The sequence below is a fragment of the Astatotilapia calliptera genome, chromosome 7 (genome assembly GCF_964374335.1).
Source record: "Astatotilapia calliptera chromosome 7, fAstCal68.1, whole genome shotgun sequence".
Classification (NCBI taxonomy): Eukaryota; Metazoa; Chordata; class Actinopteri; order Cichliformes; family Cichlidae; genus Astatotilapia; species Astatotilapia calliptera.
This window is the reverse complement of record NC_137428.1, coordinates 62125829-62151998: the sequence shown is the minus strand read 5'-3', so window position 1 is coordinate 62151998 and position 26170 is coordinate 62125829. Positions and strand designations below refer to the sequence as shown.

The following is a 26170-nucleotide window of genomic DNA, read 5'->3' as shown; positions in this document are numbered from 1 at the left end:
TGATAAATCTCTTTCCAAACATGAATCCCTAAATGTTGCCATTTCTACTTAAGCTCTTAAAGCTTCTAATTCACAGCACCATTACCACCAGAAAGAGAAAAAGAGCCAAACATTTATCTTAAATAATCTTTATTGGCAATTAGAAAATTGGTTAAAACATGCAAAAAAAAAAAAAATCCCTCAGTCACAGCCCTCTAATTGAGACGCCTTTGTTTGGCCAGATGGCTACCTACAGGCATAAATAAGGAATAAAAAGTCAATGTTTCTGGAAGATGTAAAAGTGAAAGATTATACAAATATGATCAAGCAGAAAAGGTGACAATGTTTTTTTATTTTTTGGTTTTGCTTACTCTTTATTGAATAACTGCATCCCAGATGTTGTGACTAACTATTATAAAAACTATTTCCAGGTAAACCCTTTTTTTCTTGAAAATATTTATTCAGGCAGATCGTAGGATTCACCCATTATCACACTTAATCTAAGCCTTCCACTTCTTAGGAGCACACCGTGGCTTTCCAGTGTTTGTACTTGTTTGACTAATCAAAGTTTTGCATGATATACACAGTAAAAAAAAAAAAAGGTTGGCCAAATCACAATATTTGAACAGGAGCCTCTTTGTCTGTGAATGGCTAAAAATAATAGAGTAATCCATGAGAAAGGCACAAGCAGCACTCTAAACCAATCACTACATGACTAATGCCAATGTCATGGCTTCACAACAGAGGCTGGGAAAGGACTGTATGTTTGAGCTATGATGTTGTCTTGTAAGTTAATGTCCACATTATCACCCCTGTGTTACCGCCTTCTTCTCTCGTCCTGGCCCGTCACTGCACATCCCAGATCTCACAGAGCAGCGGGGTAAATTTGTGGTCATCCGTTCTCCAGGATGTGAGCATCTCCGCGTGGAAGTGGTTGAGCGTTCTCAGCTCTGTCAGACGGCCCAGGAGACGAGCGAAGTACTGCGGCTCCTGCGGATGCTGCAGGGCGCACAGCTTCCTCAGCACATCCAGCATGGGCTCCTGAAGTCTCTCAACAGCCTGCTGATCTTTGACATAAGGCCGATCTGGAGAGGAATAGAGTGGATAGTGATCATCATCTTCACAGAAATCAAAATTTGAATCAAATATTACTTTAGGAAACAATGCCGTCAATGCCGTTAACACTATTTTTGGGGGGGCTCACCTGGTGTCAGGATGGTTACGGCAGTAAGGAGAGCTTGTTCCTCCTGTGCCATGTGGAGTTCGCTGATGCTTTTGTAAAAGTTGAACATGGGTGTAATGAAGTCTTGTGATATACCTGCAGAAAAAGAAAGCAACATGTTTTTTTCTAATAAAATAGAAAGTTTTATATATAAAGTCAGTGAATAGTAAATAAACAAGTCCTCAAAGTAAGAAGCCATCTCTTAAGCTTTGGTTTAATTACTTAGAGTAATTCAATTTCTGTTGTTGTTGTTGTTCATGTTGTGGAAGAGCCAATAAACATGTTTATACTGACTGGAAGTGCTCTAAACACAGTAAACTGACCTTCCCAAATTAATAATAAAAAGTCTTTGATCTGCAGCTCTATGCAGACAATGTTAGTCTGTGCACTAACTTGATGGATAATAAAGGATTGTCGATGCTGCTGAAAGCTGGCGAGGTTTTATAGTTTTAAGATGCACAGAGACGGCCTGTTTTATGTAACAGCCTGTACTTTGACCAGGATAATCTATAACGTTGTATTATACTATTCATTTTATTTATTTAAAAGATGCTGTAAAGTTTTTCATGTAAAATACATTCAGTTTTAAGCTTTTACAGCTAATATGATCAAAGACTGGAGTCTCTCAAAGTTAAATCAAAAACACATATACAGGGTCTGAGGTGGATGTGCTCTGCTGCATTGTGGTGAGAAGAGTGGGGAGGAGGTGGATGAAGGTGTGAGAGAAGCGAGGCAAAGGAGAGAGCGAAGAAAGAGTTTTTTATGAGTGAATTGTATTCAGTATGTGAAGCCATCAGAAATTACGACACAATTATTTGCAGTTAATCATAGATCTTATCCTTATCCTAGCCCTGTGTCAGATTGGTGACCTGTCCACAGTGTGCCCCGCCTCTTGCCCTATGGTAGCTGGGATAGGCTCCAGCCTATATGAATAAACATATTTCATATACATATTTCAAACTACTCTCTATATTATTTAAAAGTTTTTGTTTAGTATGCTCTTGCACATTGGCAGCATTTCCTGATATTAAAGCTCTTCAGCTAGCAGAGGGTGCCTGTCTGCTCGGGCACATTATCGAGCTTTCAGAAATGCCAGCGGGGCTCAGAGGGAGAGAAGTGGACAATAGCACTTCTGATGTTTTGATAAGAAACAATGGCCTCCTCAGACAGCTTTGACCACTTATTCTCCCAGACTGGCCTTTACTGTGAATATCTCTTATAGGCACTATTCACACCACAGCAGCACTGAGGGACCCAGTGATGCGCACACACGCCTGCCATCACCGCTGCTGTCTGTCTAACTGTCCAACCTGGTTGACATAATGACACCCCACATTAATATAAATGATTTTTTCTTTTAAAGGAGACAACACAGGGGACGTGAGCAAAAATCTATAGGTTTGGATTAAAACAGCAGAAGAAACTCATGCGCTGTAATAAATCAATCCCAGAAAAGCCCCTCTCCTTTAATCTGCAAGCATGGATGCACATGTAGCACCGAACGGAGTGAAACAATAGCCAGTGAAGGTGTGTGCTCATGTGTAATCTATACCCAGCCAGAGATCAACAGGTCAGCATACGTAACCGACACAGATCAAATATTAATCAAGGACCTGAAAGACTTAGCTGCTTGGCTGCAGAAGACCAAGACTGCTGAAGGTCATGAAGCAAGAGCTGCACACATAAAAACCTGCATCTGCTATAACTGCTGAATATCTGCACCGACACATTTATAGGTGCTGCTGTAGACTCACCACTCTTCCGTATCCTCTCCTCTAAAAGTTGCGCGTATCCAGTGGGCATCTTTTTGCTGAAAACCTGAGCTGAGCGCAGATATGTGGCTTCCACAGCTGAACCCTTCAGCAGAGCAATCTGATCTTCGTGATCCAGAGACAGAAACCCTATGACAGTCATAACACTTGTCATTACAACAGGCAAGATACTGTGTTTTTACTTTACGTACTCTCCCAGCATCTGTCATGCCTCTGTCCATGACCTTAAGATAACACTGCAGTGTGCTCCACAGGATTGGTAAAAAGAAAAAAGAATTACCTGGAATACTTTTTGTAAACTCCACCAAAACTTGAACTTGACTTGTTGCCACTTCTGTCAGTAGAAGAAAGTTTTCATCTGCGCTGTACTGTTCTTGTAGCTTGAGGAAAAAACAGCGGGAAAAACAGATCAGAGGGAAGAGGGAGCAAACAGCAAAAACTCCACAAAGCAAACGAATAAAACAGTCTCGGCGGCATGTAGTCATGCAAACATTATTTCACCCAACAAGCTGGTGCTGCTTGTCTGATGTCTGTGCATACAGGTTTTATTTTCTTAGCTGCATTCCCAGCAGCCAGTTTTTATCAGCACTGTTCGCCTGGTTATTTAATATCAATATTTCTGTTTCGTACCAGCTTTTTAGCAAAATCTTGAGGAATCTGATGTTTGTTATAAGCATCCACGATGAGTTTCATGAGTGCCTGCTGCTCTTTGGTGAGTTCAACTTTTTCCTGGATTTAAAGAGAAAATCAAAAACAGCCCATCATTGACGTCTTCTGTGCCTGTTTGAGAGCATCAGCGAGCTCTGAGGACATCTGCAGATGTTGAGGTTACCTTTGACAGTCTGGTGGTGGAGGTGACCTGCTTGTTGTCGACATTCTCTGGCCCCTCCGTCTCATCCCCAGTCGACTGTCCTGGGGAGGCCTTGGTGTTCTTCCGCAGCCTTTTAGATTTACACTGGATCTCTGTCAGCAGGCCTGTCAGTAGCGACGAAGGATTCACTTTGCGTGTTAAATACCTTGCAGGTTTTTAATGCAGCGGCAGTGCTGAATGTTTATTTTCATCTATGATGGCTTTGGTCAAACTAATTACTATCTATGTGCAACAAGCAGGCAGATTACTGCAACTCTTGCTGTTTACTATTTTAACATCACATCATAATGTGAACTGCACTCTACTAAATGTGATTCCTTTTCTACCTTATTCCTTCCCCAAAACACTGCAACTGCCTCTACTTTAGATTTCTCTGATCAATTGCATAATAAGTTTACACTTAAGATAGTGCTGAGAAGAGAAGCGTTCTCAGTAACCATCTGTCTTCTCACATTTTGATCAAAAATCTAACTCACTAGTCTCTTGTTGAGGCAGCAGATAGAGAGTCGTGAATGACTTTCACCCTGCATTATTCATCACATCTTCTCTGTACTATTTATGAGCAACAGGAGTCCAGCCTCTCATTCTTCTCTTTTCAGCTGACAGCTCTATAATAGACCCCAATAATCCTCCAATACCCAGTTTCAGAAAAGTGGGTGCTCCTATTTACAGATTTTGCCTTCAGTTTGAGGTAAGCTCAGCATTTGAAACTATAGAGACAACTGAGAAACATCAACTTAAGGCAAAAATCACTTTAGCAAATGTGTCATGTTCTTATTTTTTTAATGCAGCTTAAACAGATAAACAGATGTTTGTACTGTGTGATATGTACTGACATGTAATCCCCCATTAAAATCCAACAGCCCATGTCAGAATGGAAAATGTACACTTATATTTAGCAGTCTCTCTTAATCATAATAAGTAGATGTTACTGTGGGAACACGTTAACGCTCTTTAAAAAAATAATCCCTGTTTCAGCATCCTCGAATGCAGCGATACTCACATTCTGCCAGCATGCCCATCTCCTTGCACTTTCTCAGCCGGCACTCCTGGCATTTCCGGCGCATGTACATGTCCATCTCACAGTTTCCGCCACTCTTGCATTTGTACACAGCGTTTTTGGTGATGCTCCGTCTGAAGAAACCTGAACGTGGTAAAAATAAAAATGTATTAACAACAAGGGACGCCGATATGTTATGATCTTTAATGCGCACATGAGTGTTTGCCAGTTAATTACTGGATTTTTAGGGAATTTGACACAACGTTCCTAAACCCCCAACCTCACCCTGAAATGTCGTGGTGGATCAATGCACCTGTCTAAGCCTGGTTGTGCTGGAGAGCTTTTTTTTTCCTGTTAAAAAGGAAGTTTTTCCTTCCTACTGTCACCAAGTGCTTGCTCATAGGGCGTCATGTAATTGTTGGTTTTTTTTTTTAATATCGTTATCATCATTGTAATATAAAGCTCCTTGAGGTGATGGATGTTGTAAATTTGCACTATATCAGTTGAACTGAATGTTCAGAATCTACCTTTATACTACATAAGCCTAAAAAAGAGCTGGTTAAACAATTATCATTCCTTAAAGTTATTTTTGTGTTATCTTAATCCTTTACAGTGTCATTTAGACTGTGAACATTTAGCAACTCACGGAAAGAAAGGAAAGGCTAGATAAAGGCAACTAAGCGCTATTAAAAATCTTGGAAGCTCGTTTAAATTACAGGAGAAAAAAATCATCCATGACTGAAAATTTCAGGTAATTATCTCATAACTTAGAGTTTGTTCAGAATTTTGACATACCTAACTCAGATTCTTGATTAACCCAACAAGTTCTGACTGGCATTTTTTTTCCACTGGCAGAAACAAAGCTTCCATAATCTGCATCGATAAATTGTGTGAGTTATTAATCTCTGGCTCTCTTCCACAGTGCGTCTTTTGTCCTGCCTCCCTCCCCTTATCCCCAACCAGTCTTGTCAGATGGCTGTCCCTCGCTGAGCTTGGTTCTCCCGGAAGTTTCTTACTGTTAAAAGGAAAATTTTCCTTCCCACTGTCACCAAGCTCTTGCTCAGAGGAGGTCTTCTGATTGTCAGAGTTTTCTCTGTATTGCAATTTAAAGAACTTTATTGTTGTAGTGATTTGGCGCTATACAAGTAGAACGCAACTGAACTGAGATGAACTGAAGTGAATGGAGAGACGAATGCTGTGGCGTTTGTTACTCTGACTGGCAAAAATGAAAAAAATAAAAGTTATGTTACAGCTTCTGTATCAGGTCGTGACATAAGTTATGTTATTTTAAACATAAATGTCAATGCCATAATGTGTGTGTCATTACTTTTGCTTATGCTGAATACTTTTGTTTTGTTTTTTTGTGGTATTGGTACTTAGAAAGTAAATAAAGGATCAGCTCCAGATTCCAGCTTTCTATAAATGATAGTGTTACTATACTCGGAAAAAACTCGAGTTACTGCTTCACTAACTGTTCTAATTTAGTTGTATATTGAACCCAACTGGGTTTAATCCAAACACCACACTAATAAGTTATACCCGGAGTACTGACATGCACTCACACACACTCACACACACGCTCAGAATAACCGTGGAACAGTTAGCAGACATTCTGACATCATTAAGCACAATGGCATGCAGTAGAGTAACTGAGCTCAGGTTGCTCGTGCATTGTACAGCCGAAAGCTGAGAAGGAACCCAATCTGGTGGCAGTACCAGGTAGACCTGAGCCTATTCTCAGTCAAATGGCAGGACAGGTCAGCAGCCACACTCCTGGCATTGTCCCACTTCACAGTGTGGAATTACACTTATATCGTTTCACCCTGTTGTTTGGCAGGATCCACACCAAATCAACAGCGTCATAAAGACATGGTGACAGCAGAGTGGTGGCCTTCAGCAGTTCATCCCCAAGTTAATGATTTGTAAAAGGGACAAAAAGAGTTGTAAAGTCCTTGCTCTTACTGTAAGATTGCCTAATTTTATTGTTTTTTGTTACCTTAAAATCAGCTTCAAACCCTTCAGTGTATGATTGCGTAGTTAACCTCCTGTCCCTGAAGGGTTATTAAATACGAAATAAATGGTATTTTGTTCTCAGTGTACAGCAGCTGTAAAGGATAACAGATTTAAAAAACAGTTTTTACAGGAACTGAGTAAGGTATCAGGTCCAGCATTGGAGCCGCTTACACAGGCATTTCAAACTGTTGAAGACATCTGGAATTAACAAGATTGTAAAAGCATGTTTTCTCTTCTCCATTTGTTTGAACTGTAGATTTAAACACATCGTCATCATGGTTAGACCCCTTAAAGTCAACAGCTAAACACAATAACATGATGTTGGAATTTGGGGCAAATGTCATTCAGCTCGTTATTATGCAGTTGCATCCTAGACACAGTCAGTCTTAGATGAAAACATTGTAAAAGATTTTTTTAAAGTGGAGATATTCTTGTTCGTGTTGCTGTTCTTATGTTTGACACCCCTGCACTAAAGCATTGTGAAGCCACTGCAGAAGTACCTTTACTTCTTTCTAATGGCTAGCAGGGGCAACTCCTCCAGGTACAATAAGAAACATGACTGTATTGAAAAGCTGGTAATTTTATCATTAGTTTATGGTCTCAATTTCAATAGAAGATTAATCAACCACAATATGCTTTAGGATAAGCCAACCTTTTCATTACCAGGTCGCTCCCATATGAGTATGCAGATTCCATCAGTTCCCACCCCTTACTCATGACATCCGGTTTGAGTCACCGAGGCCATGACATTGAAATTGCTCTGCTTGGGCCTTTGTAACAGGACATCGCGGACCAACGCCTCTGTCAGTGCGACCCAGGGTGGCTGTGGCTACAATGTAGCTTGCCATCACCAGTGTGTGAATGTGTGTGAATGGGTGGATGACTGGATGTGTAAAGCGCTTTGGGGTCCTTGGGGACTAGTAAAGCCCTATACAAATACAGGCCATTTACCATTTTACCATTTACCAACTGATGATGTCACCCTGGTTACGTATTATTTTTTAGGATGTCTGTGCTTTCACTAAAGTAAAGGATTTTATTGCTTTATTCTCCACTGTATTCAACCCTGTTTTTATTCTATCAAAGTTTTTCATTTCCCACGAGGCCCACCCATGTCATCCTTGATAAGTCACCACATTTAGAAAATCCCTAAATTGCTAGTGTCTTTCAGCTCCACCAATTGCTCTTATCATTACACTGTAAAGAAGACAGGCTATTTAGAGTAACAGTTACAGTTAAGGATCACACTGCTGTTTCCTGTTCTACGTCTCACCTTTACATCCCTCACAAGTGAGAGCATTATAGTGGTATCCAGAGGCCTTGTCTCCACATACAACACACAGTTCCTCGCCTTTAACCCTTCCAGCTTGTGACAGGTGCCGGCTTCTCTTGCACACAGCCGGCACAACAGAGGAGCCCTCCTCCATCTCCGCCTCATAGCTGCCCTCGAGGGGTCCTTTCCTCAGTTCATATATCCCTGTGTGTGAATACCATTCGTCTCCATTATACTGTGGGTAGTAGTTCTGAGTGGAATAGTATGGAGTGGAAGACACTGTTGGCTCCATGAATTGATACTGCATGCTGGGATAGCTGGTGAAGGGTAAGATGTCAGGATCCTGCAGGAGAGGGCTGCCTTGATCTGTGAGGATATCTAAGAGAAGAAGAGAAATGACATGTGGCTTCATCTTAGTCAAATGTAATCAGTTGTTGCAGTTTTAATATGAACAAGTTACTTGAATAATAAAGTTCCTTGAAAAGCTAAAGTGTCAAAGTGTTAAAATATTAAAAGAAAAGCTTTGCAACGGTTGACTCCTGCCTTTAAACTAGCTTTACTAAAGGCAAGGTAAAAAAAAATTCCAACCATAGAGAATTAGTAGACTCTTACATGACAGTAACACCGGGACGACCAACAGATTACATGACAAAAGATAAGCACAGACACGGAGGACAATCAGGGGACGTGAACAGATTGAGATAATCAGCCAGGAGAGGGAAGTAGAAGCAGACACATGATACAAGAGGCAACTATTGTAAAAAAAAATAATACAATACAATAAAACAGGAAGTAGGAACAACACCTAAGGAGAGAAACACAGACACATAAGGCCATTTACCATAAATAAATTTGACACAGAGGAACTGGCACGGGAGAGTAAACAGAAAATACTGAGGCAACAACGTAACTAAATAAGTTAGGGAGCGGATGAAGAACTGAAGGCTCAAAATACAAAAGTATATACATCAAGATAAAGCTACAAGCTAAAATCCAAGAAAAGAATATCAAATAAACCGTCGTATAGAAATCCAAAAATCAAAACTCTGCTTCCAAGAATTGTAAACCGTGACGGTTAAACAAAGTTGAAGGTTTAACTACTTTCTTATAACTATAAACTATAAACCCATAAATGATTAACAACCTGCTTACACGGAGGACATTGTGGCCTTTAGAATTAGATTTAACAGCACAATGAACAAAATTACACATTTGCAAGTGATATCCAGTCGAAGAATGTTAACAGGATCGTACTTTTGGTTCATTATTACATACTGATGAATTTTATAACCTTCATATACAACTTATCAGGGATGACTATTGACAAGACAACACAATGCAATCATCTCTTGACTAAAGTGACTGTGAAATGTTAAATTTTGCTTTTAAAGCCATCAGACCACCTAATACTAGCAGAATATCAGTATAGTATAATGTAACACTGACCTCTTGAAGACTTAGTCTGGACCATGGCCATTTCCGTGAGCCCAAACACACAGATTATTTTGAAACTTTGCTCTCTGATCCACACTGTCCAGCTGTGCTCTGTTCAAGTCTATCTTTCCTTTTATTAACCAAAACAGTCATCTTCAATTTCTTCCTTTCGATCGGCGTGCTTTTCCCAAAAGATCTGAGTACAGTACCTACTGTAGCAACTTGGCACTTGCTTGAGTAATCCCAGAAAGAGCAAAGGTTGTCACAGCTACTTATTAACCACATAGTCACATTTCTTCACACTGCAAGTAGCCAGCTGATATCAGAAGTCATTTCCAGATGTGGACACAGGTACAAGCTGACTGCTACTGTTCAGTGAGCTTGAATTTGTGGACAGGTCAGATGGTCATGCAATTGTTCGGAGGAATTTGAGCATCCATAAATGCTTTACAGGTGCTGGATGAGAGTCACCTATTGTTAGTTGATATTTTCATTCAAAATTAAGATCTGATTTCTAAAGTAGGCGATAGCAGATGTGCAGAGTGTACTTTTTACTTTAAAAAATAATTTTGTTCAGCTTGTTAGTGGAAGATTGGCGTTCTGCTGCCACTCACTCAGAGTTGTTACAGACCCTTAGTCACTGGCAGATAACTGACTATTGTGACAGAAAAATGCCACAAAGTAGCCTCAAACTATTAAACGTATGTTTGTTTACAGGTGACTGTGAATTAGTAATAAATCATCAATAAATTATATCTTTGCAAATGGTCTAATATTCAGTTCTTGCTGAAACCCTGACTAGTGGCTGAGAGCTTCGCTTTGGTTAAATCAGTTCACTGATACTCATGGTTGTGTTTGTACTGTCTGCGCTCATGGCTCCTTCATCTGTACATAAAAACCTGTACAGAAACTTCTGTTCTAAAAATGTGCTAAAGAGTAGGGTGAAGGTTAAGGCTAAGACTGGGTTTTTATGGTGCATGCATGACTCATCTATTAATGTGTATTTACTCCAACGTTGTCTTTACTAGAACTTAGCTTGAGTGATATCCTACTATTTCTCTTGTTACTTAGCACTAATTAGCAGGGATCCCCGTCTTTGAACTGCACTCAATGATTCTGTCAATGCAGCCTGCCAATTAATCTTTCTACTGTTAGAACTGGAATTCAGCACTGCCCTCCTCTCATACAAACTTGATCACTTGTAGCTCCTAAAATCAAACCTGCAACAATTTCAAGCTTCAAAATAGTTCACAGACCCATGCATGGGTGATGCCAGGGTGGCTACAACCATCTTTTATATATGGTTTCTTGTTTTATTGTTCTAAACACTAGTACAAGTTAAATGCAGCGATGATTTCCCCATGCTTGTACTGATTATAATTGCAAAGAATGTTGTCACTTGCTCAGTTTTGATTTTGTCTTTCTGTAAACTTACCATAAAAGTGGGAACTCTCTAAGATGGAGAATTCATCGTTGGGTGGGAGCTGCAGTGGTCCCACCACATTGATGTCGGGGCCCATCCACTCATTCATTCAGGAGCGTTGTCTGTCACCGCCTCAGAAAACACAGGTTGGACTGGGCTGGAAAGCAGTCACACGCTTTGAATTTGGGGAGCTCTGTAACAAGCATGAAAAAGTGATTTGTCAACCGAGATGAAGCAACGCAAGTCCCTTAGACGTCTGCGCCCCGCTGGAATTAAAAATCATCTTGGGAGTCTCCACATCATTGCACCTGACAGGTCTCTCCCACGCTGGGAAGAGATGTTCGGTACTTCCCTACAGAGAGGTGGAGGATGAAGGTCAGATGACCAGACTGCCGCAGGAAGACCAAGTCATGGAAAGAGGTCTGTTCTTTCTTTCTGTTATTGCCTGTCCCGTTACAGATTCATGTAAGACTGTGTCATTAGTATGACAAGATCATTGTCTCTGTTAATTTGATTTCACTGAACATATATGGAGGCCTCACCTGTTAGCAAACAGCACCGCTTATTAAATCTTATATTAAAATCTGGACAGCTGAGGAGATTGAAAGCATCGCGTACAATATCTTAATACCAGTTCTCAAATGTGTCAGAGGGCTTTCTGCTGCTAGGGACAAAATATGTTCCCATGTGAGACATGACTTTTATAGACCTCACCAGCCACATTTTTAATTAACTAGGTGTAATTTCCCTTGAGTCTAAAGCTACCCACAAGAATTCAGAAACCCGCTGCCCACACTTCAACCAAATCTTCAAACAATGCCACACCACAGCCTTAATAATAAGTCACCAGTAAATTAGAAATATGTTCGTTCTCAATCTCACAATTCTTACCTTCTCTTTGGCAGCTGAGGTTGAGTTCCTTCTTGCTGAATTTTTCCTTCCTGTGACTTTTTCTTTTCTTTTTCTTTTTCTGGTTTGGGAGGGGGGAATATCCACGCTGTGAGCTACAACTCCATCAATACTTTCTAATGAACATTAAGCTGCTGGTGCCTGGACATCATTGAGACCATGTGTGACTAAGTTGGGGTCAGGGAGAAATGGAGGGTGGTTATTAATTAACCCTCCTCCCTATCCAAGCCAAATCCCTCTTTATCTGAATAAGACAACAGGCTACCGCATGAATTCCCACCCACATACACAAACATCACACACATGGAGCCATATCCAGTCATTAGCATGACACAAAAACTGGTATGAGTGGGAGCCCGCCGAGTATAAGCCATGTCTGTTAAAATCATCTAACAGTTCACTTGTAATAATGAAAGCCGGGGAGAGCTGTGGATTTTGAGCGATATGTTTGTTTTCCTTTACAATATTTTCATGAGTGCAAAAAAAATTGAGGTATAATGGAAAGCTTCTGAAAGCAAATGTGTGGCAATAGCTCCTATCTGTCCTTGAACTGATTCTACCCATTTTATCATGTCATTGGAGTATGCAGTACCAGTCTACACCAGATTTGTTTGTTCTGGCACTCCGCAGACCCCAGGGTACCTGCCCTATTGTCTGTGTACATTCTAAGACGAGCATGCACACTGGAAAATGTTCTTCTCTTTATAATTCTTAGTTTTCCCCAAAACAAGTTTAATCATTGATGGGTTGTTGCTCCATCCAAAGAGGCCCTTCTGAGTCAACAGACAGTCTCTTTGAAATAAACAGAACCTTTGCCATTGGCTGCTGACTGTTTGTGGACTATCTGCTCTGTGTTTAAGAGCATGTGAAGAATGAGCCAGCAGCTATGACTGTAAATGGCTGGAAACAACTCCACTAAACATAAGTTGCATATGTCTGTAATATTCAGAGCTCTCATAAGTATGGGCAATGTTACTTTAAAATGATTAAAGTTTATAATATGCCAACAGATATTAGGCTTTGTCATTCCTTATGGTGTTTTGTTCTTTATTCCAGATGGACTGTGTCATTATGGCTGGCATGCAAAAATGTAACAGAGGCACACCTTGGTGTCATACGTGACATAACAGGCCGCATATTCACCAGCGCTTTGGATTCCTGTACAGCTGACCAGCAACAAAGTCCACAGTCCTTGAAATGTCTTATCACCATGTGAAAGGTAATAATCATTGGACTTTTTGAAGGCAAATCACACATAGCATTAATTAAGTCTTATAAAAGAGGGAATAGCTCGTACAAGAGAGGCTAACATGCTGGCAATGAACATCCTGTCCAGCAATTATGTTTGGGGGTGTAAATAAAGCAAGCGGAGAGATAAGACAAAGGATGTTTACAGTGAGATGGAACGCAGACCCATCTTAGGGATACTCAAAAATGTCTCATTTGAGCAAGCTGACATAAACGAGCACCATAAGGAACAGCATATTCTGTCAAAAAATGAGAATCAAAATACAGAGACAGCACACTTTGCTAATGATAATAATTAAAGAATAATTAGTCAAGGAGCTGGGTAGACACAAATTGAACTAAACCTAACGATATAGAGTTAACATGAAGTTAAAAGAGGCGAAAATATGTTTGGGTATTATCTACTATCAGCACTTCCAAGTAGTCTGTTGACTTTGGTGATTACATCACTTTCCCTCGAGTGCCACTACCAGTTGTGTTGTGATTAAAATGTAAAATATTTTTAGTTTCAAGTCCCTCTCTGGTTAATTTGTGATTCATTACATTTTTAAAGTGTTTTAGGTTTTAGTAAAAAGAAAAAACAAACAAACAAACAATGTTAAAATGCCTAGATTTATTAAAAACAAACATACTGACAGTATGCTTTGTTTTGTTTTAATTTAATCTGAAATTAAACTTCAGCAAATTCAAGTAGCTAAATTTGATTCCTTGTCTGTGTTTGCAGTGTTATTGTGTTTTAATGCAATTATCTGAGAAAGGGAAAGACTTTCCATGACATCAAGTGACTAAGGGTAGAAAAACAGCTGGCATTTCCAGGCAAGCAATTGAAACTGCCTTCATTCTTATAACTATCTTATCATAATGATGAATATTGTTGATTTACCTACTATATTTAGCACCTTGGAATGTCTGTTGTTGTGAGTTGACACTATATAAATTGGACTAAATTTAACTGAATTAAATTGACCTGATAGTAAATAAATTAGAGAGTTACCTAGGGAACCTGGAATGACTGCCAGCTTCCAGCGTGTACGAAAGGTTAGCTTGTAGTAATTAGCAGGTACCACTACAGCTAGGTAGCATTAACTGTTAACTTAGCTCTCCACCCTTTTGTGTAAACACATACTTCTGGTTTTGTCACAGCCAAGCTAAAGGTTTGAAAAGTTGTCTACAGGCCAATGGGTGATCTCATATTAGCTATGCCCATTTCTTTTTATATATACAATGCACTGTCAACATTTAGCTAGCTTGGCTAATCATCCTTATAGACTGTATTACCAGTATGTTGGCTAGGTTGTTCAACATTTTTATGTTTAGCATGAATGCATGCAAGCATCATGAAATGTTAAAGAAATTCATGCTATTTTTGCATATACAGTAATCTCAACACTGAATAGAAATGTAGTTTATTGCATGTCAGGTCTGTTTGTGTGTGAATGACGTGTATTCTCTCAAACAATAAGATAATCATTTACTATACAAAACAGGGTTTTTCGTTCTCTTTTAGGAGTAATAATGATGAACAGCAAGTGCAAATTTTCCATATAGTTTTAGGATTAAAGTGAATTCTTACTGCACATTGTTAGAAACAAACTTGGGTCTCCATTTATCAAACACTGAGAAACTGCAAAATGCCAAAACATCAGAAGAACAAAGTCACGAAACTGAACTCACCACCTATTTTGTCCCATTATGAGCTCAGAGCTTCATAAATAATGAAGCTGATATATTAGTGCATCACAAACAGATGGTGAACTAAGACTGTTTCAGACAAAGAGAGCGAGTAAAGCGGTGACACGGTGCAGTCATTCAGCAACAGCAAATACATACAAGCAACAAAAACAGTGAGACTCGGTACATTAACTATGATCTTCTGTCAAACCCATCGATACATTCTGGCAGTGCACCTCTTTTTGCATTGCATAGCTGACACAAAACCCTTCACATATCAAAGTAAACTACATAAGCTGAGTCATGGTTTGCACAGATGGATTTGCAAGGAAAGGATCGGGACAGGGTGCAGGAGGGATAGAAGCTGATATGTGTATTTAATGTTCCTTTAACACAGCACTAGTTGAGCCATTGGTTTTGATCTGTGGTTTCTATGGTTTACTAAGCTTATTACTTTATAATACATGTCATGACAGAGTCACTTTATCAGCAGATATTTATTGATGGTTCATTTTGTGTCAGCTGGTTTGAGATTTAAAAATCTAAAAAGTTTTAGTTTAGCAGTTTGCAAATTTCTTTTTAAATGAATCTTCATATATCACAGTTGAATGGATGTGCTGACCAAGGATGAAAAAAAAGAGGATGGTGTCTTGAGGTACATATGATGCTGCTGCTTCTGACACAGATCAGTTTTGTAAAATTTAAGTCCTTTGTCCCTCGTGCCGTCTCACTGGTACCGCTCCTGGTAGTCCCCGTTCTCATAATGCTCCTCCTCCTCTTGCATGGTAACTCCTCTCTTCTTTTTCCAGCCCTGTTTTCGACCGGACGAATTGTCTGTTGTTCCGTAAGTCTTTTTGGGAGCCACCATGTTCTCGCAAGTGAGCTCTGACTCCTCAGCCAGCTCGTCCTCATCAATAATGCCACATTTATCCTCACTTGTGCTCTCAGGGTTGGCCCATTCCTGCTGCTCTCCTGAAGCGAAGATAGCGTAAAAGATGACCCCTGAGTAATGCACCATGGCTGCAATAATAAAGACATTCTGCCACTCCAGACGAGTCTGTAGGGAGATGAAGAGAGTCAATGAATTTTCTGTCAGAGGAAGAATTACTGATATTTCACTGATGTACCACTGAGGTAATGCTGTAAATCAGCTCCCTTACTCATGGCACTGAAAGTCCTACAGTTGCAATGTGTATAATAAATTTAACATTGCCATAAATTTTTAACATCCTTTGATAGGTGCAAGATTACATACAGCAATTCAATGAGCCACAAAACACTCATTCCTCATATCATTTATATACGAAATGGGAAGAAACATGTCAGTGCGTCTTGTAATGTTCTGTGTATATATTTTAGAATAGGGGACAAAGAAAAACAAAAACTATATTGTTATAGGAGGGGAAAATACCTTGTGTTTAGTCATAGCGCCAACAATTAGCGGGCACACCATTCCAGACAGCGTTCCCACCCCATTGGAAATACCCATCAGGATGCTGGCGTAGCGAGGAGCAATATCCAGATGATTGACATTGAAACCTGACAAGACAGTGCACACAGTGTAAACATACTTATAACACAAATTTTCATTTTTACGGCATTTGAATACTTTGTGTGCCTAAACCTCCTTCAGACTCACATTATTGGTCAAAAAACACAAATCTTTAGAGCTTTATTTTGACCCCAGCCATAAATCTCTAAGGTTTATCGTGCATGCTTGTTTTGTTTTACTGCTATGAAATTGACCATATCTGTTAACAGATATGATCACAAGGTAAAAACAATACCAGCTTTCCTGCTGTGGCTGGTAAAGATGTAATAACTTTTGGAAAGGTCTTTCAGAATCTAGAAAAAGCAATATAAAACACAAGACAAATAAAGATCTGCAACATCCTGCACACCTTTGTGCACCTTTATCATTTATGCAGTCAAGCTCAAAGTCTTAAATTAAAAGCAAAACACTAAACGTCAAATACCTGAGATGGCAAATCCACTAAAGCCTACAGCCAACACAAGGAAGGAGATGGCGACACCTCGAGTGTGAGAAAACCCGACCACCAACAGTAGCGTAGCCTCCATACCGAACCCTGTGAGAAAAAGTTCTTTATTAATTAATCACATTATGTACTAGACAACACCAGGTCTTTGTAAGAAATGTATCCCCAGCTTCCCAACCTACTGACCTAATGGAAAAAATGGGAATGCTAGAGGGAATGCCAGTGACACCATTCAAGTAGATATACTGGAAAACATAGAAACATGTTCGGCATACGGTGGTCTAAAGGGTATGTTAGTTGCTTTCCTAAATCAAAATGAAAGGAACTAGTAATTAAATGATTTTTCATACTATTTTTTTTCCAGTAATTTACTCACATTGTTGCAGTGTTATAGGCTAACAATTTTAAAAGTTGGATCAGTCCTGGATCTAGCGTGCACAATGTTTTATTTGTAATATAATTATTTTATATTAATATTATTCACAGTGCTTAACAAGACCACCATACGTGTTTTATACGTGTTGGCTTTTTTGCCCCTGAAAAAAACCTAAACAATAATACATTTTTAAGCAATGTTTTGTTTTGTTTTTAAATGCCAGCAAATATGGTGCAAATTAAAAGTCATGTATGAAAATTTATTTTTAAACAAATGTGTTTAAATATTTGTTTAAATTCACTTTTTTTCTTTTTCTTTTTCTTTAAAGTGAATTTTCTGGCATTTTCAAAAAAATATTTCAGGCTTTACAAGGTTCAAAAATGTAGGAATGACCAAACAGTAAATCATTACAGAAAATGACTTTCTTCTATGTTATTTTTGTGTTTAGTACAAAATGCCAAAATCTGATCGTTGGGATTAACAGAAAAACGATGTGTTTACACTGATGTACCTCCACAGTTCATGAGTTTCCTCACGTTAGTGGTAGACATGATTTTGTTGCTGCGTAAGTAGTCAGCCAGCTGTCCTCCAATAGGAACAACAATTGTCATCACCATGTGGGGGACAGCAGACAGGATCCCCACCTGTACGTAATTAAGGTTAGAATATTTTGAACCTAAGAAATATTGAATGGATCTTTGTGGACATTTTCTGTAACTGTGGTTGTTATTGTAAGGCCAACCTTGCTGATGGGGAATCCAAATACTTCCTCAAAATACGCTGGCTGGCTGATGAGAAGCAGGTAGAAGGTCCAGCTCCGGCAGAAGTTGGCCACAATGATCGCATAGACAGGCATGGAGGTGAAAAAGCGACGCCACGGAGTTTTGAATTTCTATAACCGGAGATAAGGAGTCAGTGTGTACTGCATATAGACGGTCAGCTCACTAAATTTTTGGACACTGATACAGCTTTTGTAGTTTCTCCTCTGTGCACCACCACGTTGGATTTTAAATCAAACAAGATGTGATCAAAATTCAGAGTTTCAGCTTTAATTAATAGGGTTCAGCCATTCTGTTGTGTGTGGATGTGTGTGTCAGTATAGATGCAGTAGACACACCTCGGTTACACTCAGTTTGTGCATTGTTTCACCGATGGTGGACTCTATGTACGTCCTCTCTTCGTCTGTGATTGTAGGATGGTCAGCAGGACTTCCATAAGCTAGCAGGAGCCACAGCGTGTACCATAATATCCCAAAAACACCTTTTCACAAAACAACAGTGGCAACAGGTGAATTCACGCATTCGTACACATGTACCCTTAGAGAAGCTTATCTTGGCAGTCAAAGACTTTGTAAAGTATGAAAGAGTAGCTTGAGGGCAGGACAGATTAATTACTCCAAGTCCAGACCTCATTTGGACCACAAGAATTTCTCATTATTAAAAAATGAAACAAGTGTGAGACATACAGCCCAGACAGGAAAATGTTAATTTACATCAATAAATCATGAGATGGTATCACATCAGAACCAGAGTAGCTCTTTTATTAAAACACGTTTGCCAAAGTGTGAATTTAATGTGAGTGCTAATCATTCCAATCAAACTCAAAAGCAGAGCAGATAAGGCTTATTGTGCAATGCATAAAAACGCCAGAGAACAGCGTGACAGTCGAGGATGTTTAAAGCCACTTTTCGTGACATTAAGTTGTGCTTTCAACATTTCATTTACAGTCTATCCAGCCATTCATTTAATTCATATAGACCTAATAATGTCTAACTAACAGCATATTACTATTGTCACACCTTTCATCTGCTCTAATAATCTACCTATGAATATTGGTAACCATTTAATAATGAAGACTTTCTCATTTTCATTTGAGTTTGCAGTGAATCATGTTCATACATTAACATTAATTAATAGATTTTTAGATTTTAGATTCTGTTCGATATAAAGTAACAATCTGGCAGCTCCAAAGTCTGATTTTTACAACTTTTAGAAAGGGTGAGCAGTTCTTTCAGATCACTGCTGATTGCTTTCCTCCTTGGCGTTGTGTGAAAACACACACCTGAATGCTCCAGACCAGCACAGTGCCAAAGCATCAGTTAATCGAGCGCTGGCAGCTACTTACCCACTGATTAGTTTTTTGTTTTTCACACACCGTTTCTGTAGTGCTACATGATGGGGTTTTTATGTGTAAAAACCTTAAACCTTAGAACTGACAGAGGAGGTACTTTCTTTTTCTTCAAGCATTTCTGAAGCATTTCTTATTTTTTACTTACTCTTACATTGATCAAACATCAGCCTTACCATAAACATAGAAGACCGAAGACCAGCCGACGTACTGAACGAGCACTCCGGCTAAAGGCATGGCAATCACTGCTCCTGCATAGGATCCTGGGAACAATGGATGTCAGATGTCATTGCCAGTGTATTATCATTCCAGCTGTGATATTCAAATATGATGTTTGATGTTGCTTCTTGCACATTTTTTCCCTTACGCAATCTTAAACAAGGCCTAACCTAAATCGTTATGTTGCTGCAATGACTCTAACACAACAAAACTACCCTGCACAGTGAAGATGTGTCAACAAAAACATCAAAGAAACACATTAGTTTCATTGAATAAATGCTGTCAAAATCAGTCATTAACACTGCCATTACAGAGAGGGTGTTTTAGTGCATTTTCTATTATCTGACAGATTCATGAACGCTGTTGTTTTGAATAGAGCCAGGAGCGTGAGAGTGCTTTTGGACAGTGAGCAAGGTGACACTTCATTTAGGTGAATAGAGGGAGAAGCTCCTTCAGATTACGCAGATGAGCTGTGCTCATTTGCAGACAATGTCAAGAGTGTTTTGATGCATGGGTTGTCATGGTACCAATTTAAAGTGCAACATGGTGATTTAATTTCAGCAGACACAACAAGGGGACCGGATCTGCGAAACAAAAAAATGAGCTCTCTCACGTCCATTTGCTGGCCGATTGTGTGACACGTGTAGCACAAATAGAATCCGCAGACAATTTTCACAAGAAGAATGACAGGCATCACCCACCACAGAATGAAGTTGTTGCCAGTCGACTTCGTTCAAGAGGAGGCGCCCATTTGGACCACATCCCATGACATGCTGGGTAGGTAACACCCTAGCAGGGACATGGTGTGGGAGTTGGGAAAGATCAAAGACTGATAAGGTGGAAATGCTTCAGAGCAATAGTTTGACATTTTGGGTAACATTCTCTGTTTTCTTGCAGTGAGTTTGATCATTTCATTGATAATCTTCTTTAAATATGTACGGTAAATAAAAAGCCAGAAACTGGTTAAATGCTTAGTGTAATTCCTCTAAAGATGACAGATGATAGATTTTAACTTGGGTTAGTGCAGAAACCAAGAGTATTAGGGTCGTTGAAGTAATACTTTGGGGTTATTTTTTTTCAGAATTTTTACTTTTGTCCGATAACTGTGATAAAAGTCAGATTTCTGACGTTTTTTGCAAAAAAAAGGTCATAAGTTATTTTCTTTTTTTACCCCATTGGCTCAAATCTTCTTCTGTATACAACAGAAAGCTCCACAGTTGAAAATAAACCCAAGGTAGAAAACTCTACCCACACACTCACATATGAAAAGCTCACAGTTGTCATTTAGTCGTTTAACTGGACCTCTCAATTCTATTTTTGTGTTGGTGCCAGTTGGAGCATTTCTAACTGAGTCATTTGGAGTGCATTTTGCTAACATAGCCAAAAAGTCCAGATGTTAAATTACAGCATTTAATGTAATTTTACTGAGCACCGTATATCTATGTGATATACCCATTAGAGCCTATGGCTAGACCAATGCTCCCCTATTTTGCTAGTGGTTGCTTATGGTTGCACCCCCCCAATTTAAACATGCCTACTTCTAGTGCCAGCAACGCGAGATAGTTCAGCCTCAATGCTGACGAATAAAAATGCAAAGAGTCTGCACCTCACATAAGCATCTGGTACATTTTGTTTTCCCCATACCAAAACAGGCAAGCTGCGACAAAACAAATATTCAGATTTTTACAAATGTCAAACTACTCATTGTTTTCCCTCACATTTGGTCCCCCCCTCTTCTTACCTCCACTAAGCCCTGAAGGATGCGAACAAACATGACGCAGCCGTAGTGCGTTCTGGCTGCAGATGGGATGAACATATTGAGCAGTGATGTCAGGAAAATGGCAGCTCCGAACACCCTGCAGAAAAACTGGAATGTCATCATTTTGTACCATTGGTGAAAAGGAGTAAGTCTGGATAACTTAATCTTCGTAATAATCAAACACACTTTCCAGGAATTGTACTTTTTCGATACAACCAGCAAAGCTTTGGATAAGTTTAAAATAAAGATGTGAAGCAGAGAATGAGCCAGGTTGCTTGGAAAATCAGTTTAAAATGAGAAATACATTTCACAGACAAGTTTCCAAACTTTAACCCTGTATTTTCATACAGTCTGTTTTTAATATATAAGAGAAAACCGTGGATCCAATTAAGGTCCACAAGGTCTGTGAAGCATAAAAACAAAACAAAGACTTGCAACCCAGTGTTTGCAAAGCTGCTGCAGATGCCTGATATTGGCAGGCAGTATGTCTCCACACTAACTGGTGGTCAAAGCATCTCAGTCGGCTTTATAATGAGACATATCTCGCACCTCTGTCTTTCACTGCCTCAGATAAAGACATCCCATTCAATCCACAAGTTTCTGCTTTATCGCCACAGTGCCGCTTATAGCTCCCCCTCTCTTTTCTCCTTCGCCCCCCCTTCTCTGTTTCCAAAACAGTGTGTAAGTGACACTTGTAATATTCCAGCGGCTGGTGTTTCAGAAAGAAATCAGAGGCAGGATCTTTCATTATTAACTCTGTCAGTGGCGTGTCCTCTTTTCCTGTGAAGCTTTTATTACAGGACTGCTATCTGCTCCATCAACACCGCTCACCACACCGTACAGCGTTAACCCTTTATCCACACGGACTGAGGAGGATCCTGAATAAAAATACTGGATTTTTGGGATTTTTTCTTTGTGATCCTGTCTTAAAGGGGACCTGTTATGCTCACTTGGAATTCTATATTTTTATTCTTGGACTCTTCTAGCATAATTTTGTATGATTTGTGATTGTTTACAATAATACGTATTTACTTTATCGGCCTGGGGCAGTTCCTAAGTGCATCCAGTCTATTAAATAAGCTGTTTTATTTCGCTTACTCGTCACTTAAAGCCACATTTCTTCTGATTGGCTGTCCTTCATAAACAGCAGTGCACCTGAGAGGACTGTATTAGGCACATCCTCTGTCCCTGACATCATAGAGTGCCAAACAATAGAAAAACAACCTAAAAAGGAGCATTTAGAGCAGTCTAAGTAGTTTTTCATTCAAAAGGATTTCTTCTATACACAATAAAGGTATAATAAATACCTTTAACAATTAGGGCTGCAGCAAGTTCATCTTCATTATAAACAGCATAGTTTTTCCCCATAATGCACTGTGGTCAACAACCCAAAGTTATTTTTGGTACTCTTTAATTCACAAGTGCTCCAAAGTAGTATAATGAAACTGCTTGTTCTCTAAAATGACCAAAAGTGTAAAATCGAGTAATGATGTGAAGCAGGGACTGCAATGTTGCTGTGAAACTAGAGACTAGTCATGAAGTGTATTCGACCTGTTGGCGGACAGCTTGTTGGAGATGAAACCACCGGGGATTTGAGTGACGATGTAGCCCCAGAAGAAGGAGCCGTGGATCAGCCCCACCGTCTCTGGGTCCCAGTTAAACTGAGCTTTCTGCAAAGAGGGGAAAATGCAACAGGGAGGTTTTATAAATTAATCTTTTTATGAAAGACACATCACTATCATTTTCTTAAAATTCAGTGGTGAACTCATAAACAATAATGCACCCGTACTCCATTCAAGAGATAAAGGGTTTTTCTGCGGTCTTGATCAATTTTCAGATGTGTTTCAGTTTGGTGCTTTGAATTTTTTTCAATTATTATTGCTTCAGTTCTGAAGCAAGATCTAACAGTGTCTCAAGACACTGGCAATATCACAGACAAGCCCATAAAGGCGTGAATCAAACTGGTAAACAGCAGTTTTGTCAATGTTGTCAGGGGTGGAATGGAGAGATACGGAGATCTTCTACCTGAAGCACCGGGGTCCCATTTATATAGACGGTGTTGTTGTTAACCATCTCCACGATGGCCACACCAAGATTGCATCGAATGCCGAAGGAGATGCAGAAGCCCAGGCCGCTGAGGATGGCGATGATATAACGCTTAGGCAGGCCGCCACAGCTGCAGTCCAGCAGCGGCGCGGGGCGTGGCGTTGATGCCACCGGTCTCCCATCCTCTGTCAGCTCAATATTCCCCTCTTCTTCCACATTACTGCCATCTATTTTCCTGCAGAGCAAAAATCAGTCAGAAGTTGTGTGTTCAAAATATCATCTTCAAAAATATATTTCTTTAGCTCCACAGTCTTCTTATAATTTTAGTGTCTCGTGGACTCGACACGATGGGAATCTTTTAAAGTTTAATTTGTTTGAGACGAGATTACACAGAATGCGGCTTTGTGTGTGGACTTTCTTGGTAACTCGTGTGATGACAAAAGTAGATCAGTAACAAAGCCACATCCTGCAGAGGAAAAAGGAGAAGAAAGCCAGCAAACTGCTTTTTTCAAATGCATCCCCTCTGCTTGTTCCGCCACCCAGGATCCACCGTTTCAGTGCCCCCTCCTCTCATCTGCCTGCAGAAGATTTATTATTTAGTGCAGTTCTCCTCCAGCGAGAAACAACCAAGACTGTACGAATGTATGAGGCTGGAGATCTACATGTACTCACAAACTATAGGCCTATTTCACCACTCGCGCAATGCTCTAAGATACATTAAAAAAAATCTTAAAGGATTATATAAATTTATCACAAATAACAATGACAATATTAATTTAGACCTAACAGAACTACAACATGCACTAATAGAGACTGCTGAGTAACTGAATATAAGGAATATGCCATTTGGGTATTTAGAGATTTAGAGAAGTCCGTTGAGATCATTGATAATAAATGACTATTATTTATTAATAAATTTAAATAGATACAATCTATCTATCCTCACTGCTGTCTGTGTTTGTGATTGAGGAGCTACAGTGATGACAGCTGGTGTGTACAGTCACTGAGGAATATCTCAAGGAATAACATTTTTTAAAGTGTTCTAAGTTTTGCCATATTGAAATATAATGAATTAGATGTGTTATTTGCGACACTGCAAAATTGCATTTGAAGTCCTGAAATGAAAATGTTGCAAAAGCAAAAGGAAGTCATTGTCAGGAAAACATGAAAGTACTCAAAAAATGTCCCCCTGACTCATTCTACTTATAAATATTATATGAGCACGTTATTGTAACCATGCATTTATTTCACAACTGAATTTTGGTGTTGCAGGTGGTTTTGGGTAGAGCTCAATTATATGACCAACTAAAACTAATTCTTATTATCTGTTTTATAATATGGATTAATATGTTCTATATTATTCACCAAACATTACTGCCATATATGGACTTCCACTTTTTAAAATTGTGTGGAGCCTGTCATGTATATCTTTTGTGGTTTTTTGCTTGTTTTGTTTTTTTTAAATTAAGACATTACTGAAACTAATTCAGATGTTTATCTCATTGTCACAGACTTAGATAATTCTGTGTATTGTTGTGTGTATTGTCTAGAAATTTAGAATCTTTTTTTTAAAAAGTGAAGAATGTCCCTTTTCCACAAGTTCATAATATCTGTCACTTTGACACAAGAAAAAAAAGACTTTAAAGGAAATGTATTTAAATTTTCCTAAAATGCCTTTAATCTTCCTTATTCATGAAGATTCCTTCATCATACACAGACACACAGAGTCCTCTGTGAAATATGTATCAGATATGAAATATGCATTAATATCTTAAAATAAAATCTGTGATTACATCATCAACATTGCTTGGGAAGCAAAAGAATAAAATATTTATTTATCGTCAGAATCTGGGGAGAACACGCCGGGCTTAATGTGCTCGCTCACAGTGTTGCATCCCTTTTACTGCAGATGCTTTATTCTTCTTATTTGAGCATTTTCACAAAGTCTCCACAGTTTCTTTATGCATGCAGTGCAGATTGCAGATTATAAAGCATGCACAGACACTTCATGCCTTCTTCCCACCACTCGCCATTCAAACTCCACTCACCTTTGCAGTTTTCCCAGAGAGTCTCCCACTGTGTTTTTCACCTCTTCCTTCCCTGGTTTAAACACCTGCTCCTTCAACCCTGCTAAACCAAAAGGCATTGTTGTTCTCCGGGGGGTTTTCTCCTCACCTTTTATCCCAAAATAGAGTCTTGATACCTCAAGAGGTACCCTTTGTTCTGAGCAGGGACACAAAAATCCACTAAAAGCTGTTCCTCATTCCTTGAGTTTGTGGCACTGAGGATTGGCTCCACCTTTCAGTGGTACCAGGAGTCCCTCAGAGGTAAGAAGGAGTTTTGGTATGGGATACTAAAGTATTCATCAGTTACCAAAGCACCGTTTGGTCAGAGCATCTGGAACTTGTTTCATCTCTGAGAGATCCATCCAGGACTGACCAGAGAGGCAGGAAGCAAATGAAAGGGTAGAATCCAGTTTTTAGTTTCTAGGCATTGTGGTCTCTTTTTTGTCTGCAGCTGAACTGAATGAGCTGCTTAGATCTCCTCTCCATCTCATAACCTATCCATTCCTGATGAGGAGGGGCAGGTGCAGCTGGTTTTCAAAACCCAGCCCCTCGCTTTTACACATCATCATCTTCAACATCACCTCCCTGTGCCACCCCTTGAAGCTACTTGGGTTCATCTGATAGTAGGCCAGTGGACAAACTATTAAATATGAATGAGCTTGACATGTTGCACTGAGGAGAGACAGGAGTAACTGGACGTGTGTGGTGTAAAGTGGGAGCAGCTGAAACCTAAGACAGAGCCATCGAGGATCAGGTTTTATGTCC

The 26170-nt window shown here is 39.5% G+C and overlaps 2 protein-coding genes and 1 long non-coding RNA gene across 5 annotated transcripts; 1 reads left to right on the top strand and 2 right to left on the bottom strand.

Moving 5' to 3' along the window:
• Positions 1 to 112: 112 nt before the first annotated feature.
• Positions 113 to 12071, bottom strand: nr1h4 (nuclear receptor subfamily 1, group H, member 4). Of its 2 annotated transcripts, XM_026176308.2 has the most exons (10): positions 11879 to 12071; positions 11000 to 11180; positions 8131 to 8508; positions 4848 to 4988; positions 3806 to 3948; positions 3604 to 3702; positions 3254 to 3353; positions 2956 to 3102; positions 1184 to 1297; positions 113 to 1064 (listed from the first exon to the last, which is right to left on the bottom strand). In XM_026176308.2, the coding sequence occupies exons 2-10, from the start codon at positions 11094 to 11096 to the stop codon at positions 826 to 828; spliced, it is 1458 nt and encodes a 485-aa protein (XP_026032093.1). In that variant the 5' UTR covers positions 11097 to 11180; positions 11879 to 12071; the 3' UTR covers positions 113 to 825. The 2 variants fall into 2 exon arrangements, with proteins under 2 accessions (XP_026032093.1, XP_026032094.1); XM_026176309.2 differs by lacking the exons at positions 11000 to 11180; positions 11879 to 12071 and adding an exon at positions 9577 to 9779.
• On the top strand, positions 11282 to 16713 carry LOC113026969 (uncharacterized). Of its 2 annotated transcripts, none has more exons than XR_003272978.2 (3): positions 11282 to 11407; positions 12953 to 13115; positions 15764 to 16713. It is a non-coding gene; the product is annotated as an uncharacterized LOC113026969 (long non-coding RNA). The 2 variants fall into 2 exon arrangements; XR_013910646.1 differs by lacking the exon at positions 11282 to 11407 and adding an exon at positions 12137 to 12856.
• Positions 14534 to 25950, bottom strand: slc17a8 (solute carrier family 17 member 8). The gene is made up of 12 exons (XM_026176307.2): positions 25388 to 25950; positions 23319 to 23574; positions 22845 to 22963; positions 21276 to 21390; positions 20236 to 20323; positions 19492 to 19578; positions 18306 to 18448; positions 17931 to 18080; positions 17700 to 17832; positions 16792 to 16902; positions 16227 to 16354; positions 14534 to 15872 (listed from the first exon to the last, which is right to left on the bottom strand). The coding sequence occupies exons 1-12, from the start codon at positions 25483 to 25485 to the stop codon at positions 15543 to 15545; spliced, it is 1758 nt and encodes a 585-aa protein (XP_026032092.1). The 5' UTR covers positions 25486 to 25950; the 3' UTR covers positions 14534 to 15542.
• Between the last annotated feature and the right edge of the window lie 220 nt (positions 25951 to 26170).

What these genes read in the sequence shown, in the direction of transcription:
- slc17a8 (XM_026176307.2), bottom strand. Translation starts at nt 25,485, where the DNA reads ATGCCTTTTGGTTTAGCAGGGTTGAAGGAGCAGGTGTTTAAACCAGGG. An exon ending in GGCAACAACTTCATTCTGTG is followed by an intron (nt 19,579 to 20,235) that starts GTGGGTGATGCC and finishes CATTGTTCCCAG; the next exon opens with GATCCTATGCAGGAGCAGTG. An exon ending in TTCGGTCTTCTATGTTTATG is followed by an intron (nt 18,449 to 19,491) that starts GTAAGGCTGATG and finishes TTTTGTGAAAAG; the next exon opens with GTGTTTTTGGGATATTATGG.
- nr1h4 (XM_026176308.2), bottom strand. Translation starts at nt 11,096, where the DNA reads ATGAATGAGTGGATGGGCCCCGACATCAATGTGGTGGGACCACTGCAG. An exon ending in CACTTGTGAGGGATGTAAAG is followed by an intron (nt 4,989 to 8,130) that starts GTGAGACGTAGA and finishes TACCACGTTCAG; the next exon opens with GTTTCTTCAGACGGAGCATC. An exon ending in GTTTACAAAAAGTATTCCAG is followed by an intron (nt 3,103 to 3,253) that starts GTAATTCTTTTT and finishes TGACTGTCATAG; the next exon opens with GGTTTCTGTCTCTGGATCAC.